This window comes from Thunnus maccoyii, chromosome 10 (assembly GCF_910596095.1).
Source record: "Thunnus maccoyii chromosome 10, fThuMac1.1, whole genome shotgun sequence".
In the NCBI taxonomy this organism is placed as follows: domain Eukaryota; kingdom Metazoa; phylum Chordata; class Actinopteri; order Scombriformes; family Scombridae; genus Thunnus; species Thunnus maccoyii.
The window spans coordinates 32277322-32291449 of record NC_056542.1 but is presented as its reverse complement, the minus strand read 5'-3'; the positions used below and the strand labels follow the sequence as shown (position 1 = coordinate 32291449).

The 14128-nt window shown below is 39.6% G+C and overlaps 1 protein-coding gene across 1 annotated transcript in view; it reads left to right on the top strand.

The window, feature by feature from the left end:
• The window catches only part of ascc3 (activating signal cointegrator 1 complex subunit 3), a 175511-nt gene that overhangs the window by 125420 nt on the left and 35963 nt on the right, over nucleotides 1-14128 (top strand). The window contains exons 22-29 of the mRNA XM_042422838.1: nucleotides 683-837; nucleotides 4692-4790; nucleotides 5104-5272; nucleotides 6917-7137; nucleotides 7840-7925; nucleotides 8146-8312; nucleotides 10075-10220; nucleotides 12913-13033. Coding sequence (XP_042278772.1) covers nucleotides 683-837; nucleotides 4692-4790; nucleotides 5104-5272; nucleotides 6917-7137; nucleotides 7840-7925; nucleotides 8146-8312; nucleotides 10075-10220; nucleotides 12913-13033 — 1164 coding nt within the window. The remainder of the gene's footprint in view (nucleotides 1-682; nucleotides 838-4691; nucleotides 4791-5103; nucleotides 5273-6916; nucleotides 7138-7839; nucleotides 7926-8145; nucleotides 8313-10074; nucleotides 10221-12912; nucleotides 13034-14128) is intronic.

Here is a 14128-nt window from a genome sequence, read left to right as displayed (position 1 = left end):
AACTTTGCACTTGCCACTTCCCTCGTAGAGATTCTGGGAAACAAGGGCTCATGCAGAACAGTGTACATCAGGGCAAGCTGTGTGAGTCTCCTACAGCTTTCCAGATAAATATTATTTGACCTTAATCATTTCAAAGTTAGCACGACTTATAGAGTCATAATGGCCATATTTATGAGAAATACACCAGTTTGAAATATAGCATAATTTTCCTTTAAGTTACTGTCAAATAAGCACAGATTAAAAGCCCTCCAACACCTCATTAATAATGCTTTTCTCTCCTAGTATTTTTGTAAATGTGAAACAGCTGGAGAGAGTGTTGAGTTCCATTTACAGAAACTTATCAGTGATCAAAAAGACTGCAAAGTAAAAGCATTTGGACATGAGTAGTTAATAAAAACTGTATTTGGTTAAAAATAGAAACTGAGAGCAGCAGATGTGTGAGTATAACATGACTCTGTGGAAATGTACATTACACTGAATTTAACATGTGAGTCAATAAAGGTATTTCAATGCCCCTTCAGTGTTGTTCACCAGGCGTATATTAGGGACTTACATTTATTTGTTTGTGGCAGCCATTATTTGAATATTGGCTTTTATTTGGGAATTGATGTTAATCTCTATACATTCAAATGAGTTGTATTTGTGACACAAGAATTGTTAACGCCAAGTGTGTTGTTCCCAGGTCACATGCTGCACCATGTAAACATTGGGTTGACAGTCAAACAGTGTGTCCACCAGATCCCTGCGATCACAATGGAGGCCAGCATCCAGCCAATCACACGCACCGTCCTACGCGTCCGTCTCATCGTCACGTCTGACTTTCGCTGGAATGACCAGGTAAACATGGATGACCTACTGTACTGTGAGGAGGAGCCACACCGCTGCTGTGCTTCTCTGTGTATTTGAAATAGCTTGAAATGGTAAACTTGAATGGAATGTATATGTCAGTCTTCAGGATGTTTATTATGTTGCATTCTGCAGAGACATTTGTCAGTCTACCAGTTGTTCACTATTACTAAAAGATACATTCCTTGATTTGTTGCCAGCACACAGCAGCACCCTCAAATTATTGATGTTTTTAAGCTTTACACAGTTGAGTCAAAAATATGAACCATATGCTCAGATATTTGGGAATTTTGGAGCTGTTGGCTTTTAACAGATTATTTCACAAAAAATGTCATAGTATGAAAATGAATTATTTTGATAGAACATACATTTGGGTTTCTCAACTGATAGTTAACAGTTGTATGAGCTGTTGTATTTGAATTATTATACGGTATAAATAGGGAAGTTTTTATAATTATACAGTGTATAATAACTTATAATTGCAAGATATACAGGTACCTCCAATTAAAACACATATTGTAATAAACAACAACGAATCACATTGTTGTATTATCAGTTTTTGCCAAAGACAGTGTGAAGGCAGTTGATGTACTAGGGAGACTTTGAGGTAGCACTGAAATCACATTCAGTTACAGTGATTGATTAAAAAACTGATAAGTTATTTATCAGCATGGGACTCAGTGCGGCTCTATTTCAGTTTAGACTGCATATACTCAGCAACACATGTCCAAGCCAACAGTGAAGCAGAGCTGCTGTGTTTCAGCGCACCTGTGTGTTGCCTTGAAGGCTGGAACAGATGTGATCGTGTGTTAGTGTGCTGCAGTGTGTCAGCAGGGTGGGCTGTGCTGTGCTTTTCCTGCTTCTCTTGCTGACAGAGACAGATTAATAAGTGGAAGTGTGAATCCCACTGCACAAACTCTGTTGTCTCAAGTCACAAGCTACTGGCGAAACAGCCCTCAGTGTTTGTGTGTACAAAGTCCCACAAGTATTTTCACACAGTTTCTTGCTCCTTTTTTTTGTGTATAATAGAAATAGTAGTATCGTTTATCTGGACTATTTTTGGCAGAATGTTGTTCCAATACAAATGTTTCACATTGAGATCATTGGAATTACTTTTCCTTACTTTGAGAACCGTAAATGAAATTCCATTCACCTTCATTATATTGATATCTCTGGACAAATCAAGCCAAACTGTCTGGATAACTCTTCTTTGTGTGATTTGGGTGAACAGGTCCTTACAGGAGTAGTACACATACATTCTGTGTAAGATGCAAGGTTTAGAATGAAGGTATCCCATCACACCGGGGGTCAGAGGAGGTCAAGAGGTCTTGAATGTAGTCAAGTAGTAGCTATAGTGGAGGTGAGTGGTTTAACATGACCGGATAGTGATTTAAGTGCTCAGTGAAAACTGTGAACTTGAACAGTAATAGGATGAGCTTCAATCACTCATCATCAAATCCAACATGCAATGAACTGTGTGAAGCCCCACTAGTAAAATCTAAAGGGTAGATGACTGATGAAGTTAAAAGAGTATTTTAAGATGAAGCAAAAATCAGAGGGTAAATATATAAGTAGAGAAGGATCAGCAATAAAATTATTCAAGGACACAAAATCAAGTTTGGTTGAAACTACTAATAATTTGTTAATAGGTGATATAAAAAAAGACATTTGTATAGATTTTGTCAAAAGATTGAATAATGACTTAAAGCAATACAAAAGCAACAGCATATTTAGCCACTTATTGGCGAGGGAGCATTTGTTTGGAACATGTCGACCACACTGATCAGCAGTGGAGAGGTGGATTATGCCGTGAATCCAAGCTGACAGCTGCTGTGCTCCACAAAGGGGAAAGCTACAAATGTTTCAGAGCCACCCTCAAGCCTACAGGGGGGTTACTCAAAGATTTTCAGTGGACTATTCCTTTAATGAAAAGAATCCTTTAATGAATTTTTTTTCTCTCCTGTGGAATTGCAAGTCAGCAAGTCCAGGGAAGACTGGACTTTTGAATTTGGCATTATGTCTCTTCCTACACACATCTCTAGAGCAGCACCCCCTCATTCACACTAATGCTACTTATTGACACAACCAATACAGCCATGGTTACATTTTCAGAATGGAGAAAAGAAGAGCTGCTCCTCCCACCTTGTTTTTCTGATGGCCATGGAATCTCCATATGTCCTTGAGATCCAGAATGCCTCTAGGCCTCGCCAGCATGTCCCACCTCAGTGAGCAGAGAGGCCAGAGGGGATCAGGGGAAGCTTCGTCCAGAGTTTGTCATGGAATCTGACCGGAATAGGAAGCGCATTGTAGCATGGCTGAATATGAAGATGAATGTTTATGTCCGATTAGCGATGCATGCTCTAATCATGGGAGAGCGGTAATGGAACACGGGCTGGCTTAGCCCTGATCCAGCTGCAGAGCCAGGACACATGTACTGACACATGAGCCGCCTCCCCGATGGCACCCAGGAAACAAGACCACACTCGCTCATTATGAAACTTGTACAAAGCTTTTCACCATTCCCCTGCAGTATTGTTTATTAAACACTTAAACTGATAGCAGATTTGAAAACCAGTATTTTGTTTATGGTATTGAAAAGCTAATATTCTGCTCATATTTTGCAGCAGTATGCAGTACTTAAAATAGTTACCCTTCTCACGCCACATTCTGATGCCACATCAAAACCAGCAAATGTGAACAAAATATTTTCATTTTTTAGACTGAAAAATATCATGTCCTAGCCAAACTGTCTTAGTATTTGTGCATTTGTTGAGTGTATTGATTAGTCAGTTGACATTTGTGATTTCTGGAATATTTATGATTTAAAGGACAGGTTCAGAATGATTTAAGTCGGTCTTAAAACAACAGTCAGGTGAGCATTGAAATGTGTTCCTTAAAACTGTATTCAAGACATGCTGGTCTTTCAACACCATTTGATCTTCTAACATGTATTTTAAACATTTTGGATGCTGTCTAAAGCATGACGGTGATCAAAAACACACTGTGGATTTTGGCCCCCTCACTTACATTGAAAGCACATTTGAAGGGAATCTTTTAATAGCCAGTATGAACAGGAGGGATGATTATAATGAGGAAAACCTCTTTCACTGTTCATACGAACACCTGACTGTTGTTTTAAGACACACTTGATAAATGGTGAACCTGTCCTTTAAGGTCACTAGTAACGCCACTAGTAAGTGGAAATAAAATAAAAGCCAAACAATATAATGGAATCTAGTACCACTACAACACAAACTCATATTAGCCCAACAGTCAACTCTCACACAGTATTAGCAAAATTTTACATTATGAGTTTCACAACTGTAGAATTTATTGCTGAGCTTCTATTATATTGTATATATAATGAACATCTGCTCATGTTTGTGTGTGTTTTCTTGTCTGTTTGTTTTTCCCTGAAAATTAATCATCATGAATTAAACACTACTGCAAGTGTATGTTTAAAACATCATCTGGCATACCATCATTATAAAGTTGTTATGGTTGTTATGTGTTAGCAAACAGTTGCTTATTTACACATCTAGCATACAGAGCAACGTTCATTCATTTTGAGTCATGTTTCTACCCACCTGAAGAATGTAAGTCCAATAGTATTTTTTTAGCTCTGGTTTGGTCTCCACTAACAAACCATTTGGTGCTGAGCAGGTAATGTACATTGTACAGTGTGTTTATCAGAGCCTTTTCACTGAAAACAGTTGCCTGCTGCTGCTGCTGCTGGAAACAAGTTGGACGAGAGTGGCCTATGAGCAACTTCCATTGTTAATATAAGATAGTGTGTAGCTTTAAAAAATGTCTAATTGAAACATTTTTTTCCCTCCATGGTTCAGGTCCATGGGTCAGTGGGTGAGCCATGGTGGTTATGGGTGGAGGATCCCATCAATGATCACATCTATCACTCTGAGTACTTCCTCCTGCAGAAGAAACAGGTTGGTTTCATGGTACCACTATTACTAGACTGTTTCCTTTACAACCCAATAAAGCAGAGCCCAAACCTTTACTAAGCCTGTCACAAAATATCACTGCATCACCACAATTTTTCAGCTTAGTGAGGTATTAACTAAGACTAAATATGTAAATGAGCCCAGCCACAGTTCTGAACAGAAACACCTTAAAATACATGTTCCTGGTGTATTACTTCTTTAGTGCCTAGAAGAGAGCAACTAAACCTTAGTAAATATCCCCCAAAGAGAGCATTATGATTGATCTGTGATTGATGTGTGTGTGTGTTCCTCCCTCCAGGTGGTAACAGGAGAGCCTCAGCACATTGTGTTCACCATCCCCATCTTTGAGCCGTTGCCCTCCCAGTATTACATCAAGGCTGTTTCTGACCGCTGGCTTGGGGCTGAGGCCGTCTGCATCATCAACTTCCAGAACCTCATTTTACCTGAGAGACACCCCCCACACACTGGTACACACTCTCACACTCAGGTCTCACAAGTTGTGTTGTGATAGCAGATATTTACAGCTTTACACTTAATTTGACACTAAGTCTGTTAGAATAACACCAACACGATTGTTTGACACAGTTGAATGTTTCCAGCTGTAAGATTCCAGTTGCTGCAGTTCATTGTTAAGAGCCACACTGACTACTGCCGACTATTCCAGTCCTTCTTTTTTTGTTTTTCCCTGTCTGCACATTTATTTACTTTGGAGCCACATGTCCACAGGCCCAGTGTAGTCCACTGTAATCACACAGCATCCCCACAGCAGGAGATGACTGTCCTTCTTGGCATCACCGTTAACCCATGACTTTCTCCCCCTCATGGCTGTGCTGGAGACTAGAATCTCTGTTTCTGTAGCTTCTAATTGAATCTCTGTGGTTTGGAGTTTAGTTTCACTCCTGCGTTCCTGTTTGCGCTTGCTGACAACAGCCTTCATTTTAATGTTTACTAATTGCTTTCAGTCATATGAGAGAGTTACTGCTGATGCAAACTTAAGATTTCCTGTTGCTGCTGCTTCACATTAAAAGCTTTCTCCCAGCGAATCAGCAGGATGGCTTTTATGGTGAAACAAGTTGGTGGAGCTAAACAGGTTCATACAAAAACATATAGATAATGATGGACTGAGACAGACTGGAGGTTAATCAGCATCAGCAGAAAGAATCAGGTGATGACTGTAATTCACAATTTTGTTGTGTTCCCATCTGCAAGAGAAGAAGGAAAAAAAACAAAACAAAACAAAAAATTATATTATTGAAATTAGACTTGCAACTAGCTTGCAGACAGACAAAACTCTGGATGCCATAGTAACCGGCTGTTGTTGAGATGTCAATACAAACTGACGTGACTTCTTTGTCACATGAGACATTTTCATTGTAGTATAAATTTTCATTGTAGTATAAATGAGCTAAACTAAACTAGCACAGATATTGAGTAGGCTTTCCATAGACTGATGGATTAGGCATCTTTTTTATATAACACAGGAGGCTTTACTATATGCAATTTTCTTTTACCAACATGTAAAGTTGGCACAAGCAAAAGTATTCTTTAAAAATACACTAACAATAACTTCCAGTCAACTTGAAACAGCGGCTCACCACAACAAAATGGCTTAGCTGTGTGCAAGCTTCACGAGACATCAAAACCCCATGTAGACTGGAGAACAAACACATGTAATCCTCCCATACTCCTTTCATTCACTCCTTCCAGACTGTAAGAAATGAACTGGTATATTATTTCTAACCACATTTCCCCTCAGCAAGAGCACAATTACAGCAGCTATCAGGGAAAAACCCCACAGCACAGACCAGATCATATCACAGACTGATGGAAAAGCATCATTTGATTATTAACAAAACAGCCACTTATATAAAAGTCTCAGTTTGTCAAGTTTTATCATGTATACAGTATGTAACAAAATAAATCTGACGTTTGATGTTAAATGGAGACACATGAAGAACAGGAGAACACAGCAAGTCCAGAATACTCTTCTTCAGAGTGCTTAAACATGGGATATATGTTGCATTTGAGAGGAGAGACAGCGTAACTGTAAATATAAAATGCTTAGTCGTCTGACCACTGATCCAGTTTCATCTTTATTCTTTCCTTCTCAGAGCTGCTGGACCTGCAGCCGTTGCCGGTGACAGCTCTGGGTAACCGGGAGTACGAGAGCCTGTACAAGTTCACTCATTTCAACCCCATCCAGACACAGATCTTCCACACGCTGTATCACACTGACACCAATGTCCTGCTGGGGGCGCCAACAGGCTCTGGAAAAACCATCGCAGCAGAGATGGCCATGTTCCGAGTCTTCAACAAGTATCCAGGCTCTAAGGTTAGACTAGCAGGCCTGCTCCAACTGTCTGATTGTTGAATTGAGTTTTTAAGGAATGCACTGACTTGCTCCTGTTTTTCCTGTTGGTTAACATTATTATTAAAAGCTGCTGACATTGGAAACTGAGAACCACCAGAAATTTGACCCGTAATACTAAACTGTAGATTATGTTTTGATCAGCAATTATGTGTAAATATGTAAGGGTAAATGAAGAAATACAAAGTTGTGAGGCTGTATCCTGAACTGATGTTGCAGTCATTTGTGTCATTGGTGTAGCTTGATGAGAGTAAAATAAGTTATTGTTAACAAATGTTTTGTTTTTGTTGCATAAGCTTTTCTAGATACCTGCGGTGTTAAAATAGGGACTCACTCATAATAGAACACACATCATACACAATCAATAGAAGTAGTCATAACATTATGTACTTTCAAGCATTACCATTGAGAGTTGAGTACCATTGAGTTTTTTCTTGACTGTATACTGAACTAACCACAGAAACATTTTCTCTGCATGATTCAAGAACCTTTTTTTAAAAAAAGCACAGTTAATAGAGCCGTAGAGGTGCTCTAATATACTTACAATATGGAAAGCTATTGAAAAGTAATACAATTTTACATCAAACCTAGGGAAACTTGTCAGTTTTTCCTCTCTTTAGATGACAGTATATGTTTTATAAGTTCCTTTTGTCCCTGTGTGTTCAGGTGGTGTATATCGCCCCACTGAAGGCTCTGGTCAGAGAGAGGATTGAGGACTGGAAGATCAGGATTGAGGAGAAACTGGGAAGGAAGTGAGTGGAGACAAACACTCTTTACGTTCACTAGCTAGTTGATGGCAGTTGGTTGTTAGTTGGGATGAACTGCTGTACACTGAGTTTACACATGAAAATCTTTACTAAGGTACTATTGTAATTCCTTACCAAAATGCAAATGAAATGATGTAAATTAAGAAAATATGACAGACATGTGCAGGCTGAGGTGTTTGTTGTCTTCATGTTTATCTGTGTGTAGAGTGGTGGAACTGACAGGTGACGTGACTCCAGATATGAGAGCTATAGCGCAGGCTGACCTCATAGTCACCACACCAGAGAAGTGGGACGGAGTGAGCAGAAGCTGGCAGAACAGGAGCTACGTTCAGAAAGTAGCCATCCTCATCATCGATGAGATCCACCTGCTGGGTAAGTGACCACAACACACCTACAGCAGTGTGTATAAATGGGATACACAACCTCTTCTATTCTTAGGACCATTTTGAAATGTGTTCTCATTTTGATTGGTATGTTTTGCAGATCCATAAATAAACCTAATTAAAAAATCACTATGTGTAACAACTACCGTTTGATAATTTTTTTAATTTAATTTTTTTTTTCTTAGATTGAAGCTGCTGGTGGATAATGTGCTAATAATCTTCCAAATCCCTTTAATCTTTTGACTTTTTCTTCAAAAAAAAGTACATTTTGAACAATGAAATGAATGATTGCAGTGAGAGACTATAAAAATGATTTTTGTTGTTACAAGCTTCCTGCAGCTACTTTTATGTCACTATTGAGAAGAGCAAACATGAAGAATTTCTTCAACTGTGTTGAGAATTAGTCACTTTGTTATCGGTTTGTGACACAAAATCTCATGTATTAGATAAAAACACTGTCGACTGTATAATGTTACAGAATGTTACAGATTATTAAGGGCAGTCCACACTGCTAGTGCTCATGAATGGTCTCTGGAGCATATTTAACGTCTATTAGAAATTTCCAGGCTTCCATTTTTACAGAAGTATCAATCAACACTGAATGTGCTCTCTGACAGTGAGCAGTTGCCACCGCAGCTGCTGCCCCTCAATGTTCTGTGTTTTCAATTGGCGGCAGCAGGACACAATGCTGCCATCATGCCTCCCAGCTACCTATGACCCTACCAGCCTGTAGGCTACCACCTGTACCCACCTAGTACAATCTCATCATACTGTGAATAGAGCAGGTTGTAGCTTAAAATAGAGGAAATGGCCAGCAATACATAGTATGTATTGGTAACTTCTATCATAAATGTTAATTGTCCCAGACCAGATCATCAGACTGTGAAGCTGATGTAGCTCCAGGACTGTTTCTCTTTATTAATCTGTCTGGTCTCTGCTGCTGGTGAAAAGGTGTATCATTCAGGAAACTCAGATACCAGTAAAATCAGCTCCTGTATAGTTTCCCACACTGTAGTTTCTGTGGTTGCCATGGTTACACAGCGAGTCATGGCAGCTAGTTGAAAAGGGTAAACCATCATAAACTCCAACAGCAGTGGCAAAGAGCTGAGCATGCTCACAACAGCGACAGCTGACCTCCTTCTCCTTACCGTTGCAGCCACTGATGACCTCAGCAGCACATCAGCCATTGTGTTTACACTGAAAACAATGGACTCAGCAGCAGCAGCAGCAACCGCTTGCTGTCTGAAAGCATCTTGATTCCACATGCATCACGATGAGACCCATCATGTCTTTTACACTCAAAAAACAAAAAAAATCCACTGTTGTTTTTGGTGAAGCAACACAAGCATCCAGTGAATTTACACAAATCTACTTCTACAATTTTTAAACATATTAATTATATCTACTATGATACAGTCCCTCAATTTCTCTGTGAGCTCTCTGGTTTCACTATGGGCATGAAAAGCTGCAGTAAATAGGATCAGTCAATTAAAAGCGCTGTGAATGCAGTGTGGAGGTTAGAGTTGGTGTTGATTAAAGCGCTTACACACTGCTGACATCTTGAGTCTGATGTGAACTTCAGGTTAGATGGTCAAAGCCTAATATTGCTATAGTTTATACTGTATTTATACTCATAACCCATAACCTAATTGCAGCTTCTGCTCTGAAGGCACTAAAAACCTAACTGCAACACTTCCTGTTTGTTGCATATAAACATTCTGACTGGACTGTACCATTGTGTGTAATTCCAGGGGAGGACAGAGGTCCTGTGTTGGAGGTCATTGTGTCCAGGACCAACTTCATCTCCTCCCACACGTCTAAGAGTGTTCGAGTAGTCGGGCTGTCCACTGCTCTGGCCAACGCTCGAGACCTCGCAGACTGGCTGGGAATCGCACAGGTCAGAAACACATAACAGTAGTTCTTTTACTCCCGAATATCAGAACATGGCTTAAAGAAAATGCAATGTCAGTGTGTTCCTCTCACTTCCTGGTCCTCTGTTCTTTGGTCAGATAGAGGGATCATCTTCGTAAGCCCTCTTGTTTCAGGAATAGTCAGAATGTCTTTGTATACCAAGAACCCCGCCAGCCAGAAACCACAGTCTTTGTCTAGCTCCATGTCTTTATGGTTCATTTGTTGCCTGCCTCTTCAAATTTGATTGAATGTATATAATAATAGCAATTAAGATAAACAGATACTTTTGGCCTGGAGTGACTGTCGTAGTTTATCTCCATAATCGCCTGCAGTCTGTGTCTGGATGCCATGCTTAGGTTCTAATCACCAGGAATGACTGGAGCGTTGCGGATGGATGAGCTGGCCTGTCAGTTTGAAGCAGAGATGAACATCAAAATGATACAAAGAAGATTGACTGAAATGATGTGATATGTTCTTATACTGAAAGCCAAAACACCTCAGTGAAGGCTCATATGAGCAGTGTGTCAGTTTGCCAATGTGAAAAAACTGTATCAAAGCAGAGTACTGCAGTAAAGACTAGAATATTGTTACATTCTTTTATATTCCTCATTCTTTACAGCATGTATGAAAATTGCTTTCTGGTTACGAGGGCACTCATTATTTTCATTTTAACCAGTATTTTAGGATCAAAGTTGTCTACGTTCACTATTTAATATATGACCCATGACCAAACAGATATTGGAAATAGGTTAAAAAATAATAATTTATTATTTTGCTCACATATTTCTCATTTGAATCCAATAGCCAGCCTAACACGGAGCGAGTTATCTTGAGTAATACTGGCTAGGGCTGGATATTATTTATTTTGTAATACTGGTGCCAAACAATACCTGACCCTCTGTGTTTTTTAGATAACAAAATACAGTTTTTGAACAGCACTGTTTCGAGAGCCTTCGCCAACTTAGAGTAAATAATAGATTATGTTATTGTAACCTTGTGTCAAATATGTAGGAAGAAGGGGTTGGAATTAGACATATCTTAAGATACATGGATGTTTAGGCTAAACAATTACACAAGGTTAGCTTCAACAAGCTCAGTGTGGCTGTATAGAACACAGGCTGTTGAAGTAAATGGGAAAACAAGTTGACTATGAGCACAGCAGTCCAAGACTGCACATTTCTTCAAATATATGTTCTGCTTTTCAACAGGTGCCTCCCATAGTGATGGATTTTGTTTCAATTAGGGTAACAAGCTTTGTCGTTGGGTTGTGTAAAATACAACCACACTTTAAAATATTTAGTTCTCTCTGCTGTGGCTTCTGCTCTGCTGGTTGTTGTGCAGAAACAGGCACCTACACAGAGTGGAAGAGAGCAAGACCAAACATGCAACCACAAATCACACTAAAACCATGTTTTCTACTCGCTTTCTGGTTTCTTTGATACAAACAGATGAAACAACCTTAAGAATAATTTTTACTGATATAGAACCAGTGTGGTACTGAATGTTTTGGTTTTTTTAAGACAAGGTAGCACTGAAGCGTATCAGTGGGTACTATTAAGGTACCAAGTTTTAACAGCCAGCCCTACTGCTGGCCAGACTTCTGTGAAGTTTGGGAAGGGTGTTTCCTCATTTGCTAATGATTTTGCTGAGCCCCTGCCCCTTAACCACTGGTCAAAATTTACCACTCAGGTCCATTTCAAGGTGTCTTGGTGACCTAGCAGCCAGATGTCCATGAAATTTACTGTGGGTGTTTATTCACGGTCCTCAGAAGAAGTTTCCATATGTTTTTGGTCACTCCTTAGACTAAAATATCCGCTTGTACACTAGAAATATTAGCAGATGAACACTTTTCCATACAGGACACTTGAACTTATGCAAGTGCCAAAATGTACTTATTTTAATTAAGACATGTAATGATCCCTACTGCCACCCTCAGGACAAAATGCACAGTCCCACTACTAATGATAAAATCTTTATTGTGTTGTTCAGTCCATCCAGTAGGTTATCATTGTGGGTTGTTATGGAGATTGCAGCCTGTAGGTGCTCCTAGCAGGGCTTTACACTTTTACTCTCGTTCCAGTATACAGTGATTACCCCTCAAATTACAATGATTCTTTGTCCCTGTTTTGGTCTTTTGGCAACACCAATATATTATCAAATTATAGTAACCTCTGTAGGTATTAATCATATTTTTTATCATCACAGACACATTTCAGAATATTGTAGCTTAACTTTTTCTCTGCTGCCAAAGCTTTACGGAGTGTTGGCAAACTGGATTGGCTGTCTGCCATCCATAAATCTGACTGGTTGGCTGCTGTTTTGACTGAGCCATTAGATTTGTAGCTGCCCAATCCATTATCCAGGCTTTTAAGACATCTGAACATAGTACACGCTAAACAATGCAACACACTCATCACAACATCCTATAGCACACTTTGCTTCCAATGCTATTCAGACACTGCTGCACGACATCACCACACATTAAACACAGTGGACGTGGCACAGTTTGAACACCATATCGTCCACCATGCAGTGGGCTGCTGCTCAGCGCCTCAGTGACAGTGACAGACAGTTCACATTACAGCCAGATGGGGCTTCATGTTGCCAGCTGCGCACATTAAATCTCTTCTCCTTTTTTTTTCTCTTTCTCCCCTCCTCCCCTCGTGTCTGTGTAACAGGTGGGTTTGTTTAACTTCCGTCCTTCTGTTCGGCCTGTCCCGCTGGAGGTTCACATCCAGGGTTTCCCAGGACAGCACTACTGCCCCCGCATGGCCACCATGAATAAGCCCACCTTCCAAGGTATATGGATATATCATCCATGATATTATGTTTGGTTTTCCAGTGTTGTACATTACATAAACACTGTTGCTAGGCAACTAACAACAAAATGGATGCCAATGTTTCTTTTTTTCATCTGTATTTCAGTGTTTAGGAATGGGACAAGTACCAACAGCAAAAGCAACTAACGCTAGCTAACACATTAAGGTTTTATATTGTGTAGTTATATCAAAGTGTTTTCCTTTTCTTTAAATGCTGTTTACCATTTATTATTGAAAGAAAACACTTGAAAGCCAAACATATTATGGATATATTCTTGTGCCACAAATATGTCTTAACCAATTCAATTTGAAGGAAGTAATAGCACCATTAAAGTAAAAAACTTACTTGAGGTCCTTGACTTCGGCAATCTGCTAGACTCCAGCTCCTGAGTTTCTCCTCTAGCACACCGATGGGTGTGCTGTACAGCTACTATTATATGTAGCTATTATAGTAAAAGAAAAAGTACGGACACTGGTATATATATAACTGTCCTTTTATTCCAAAAGTCATAAAGAAAGCAAGGGAAGTACATTTAATAAAGCCCTGGAGGGTGGGAGTGGATGAACCCGATTAAAGAGTAACCGCCCATATGGGACACTGAAAAGTAAAGAGAACGTGCCCGCAAGGAGGCAGGGATCATTTCATTGGTCAACACAACACCTGGCATTCTGTCGGTTGGGGAATTTGTACAGGGTTGTTGCACAAAAAAATCCGAGAGCAGAGTAGAAATTTGAGAGCAGACGTTTCACAAGTGCACAGAAGCAGCCTGAGTGTGAGGAGAAGGGCTGAAGCTGGAGCAGGAAATCTGTGCAAGCAACAATATATCTGAGTGTAAGCATACAGTTAGAGCAAAAGCAGAGCAAGTCTAAGCACAAGCAGAGGCTATTTGAGAGCGAGGGAAGGATTTGAGGGAAAGAATAACAAAATCTGAATGTGAAATCAAAAAATCATGCCCTCAAATTGAAAAGACCACACTCTTGAATAAAGACAGGAAAAAACCCTATAAAGGTACTTCCATGTATTGTACAAACAATATACATGTTTTATGCACATTTAAACAAGTGTAGATTTGAG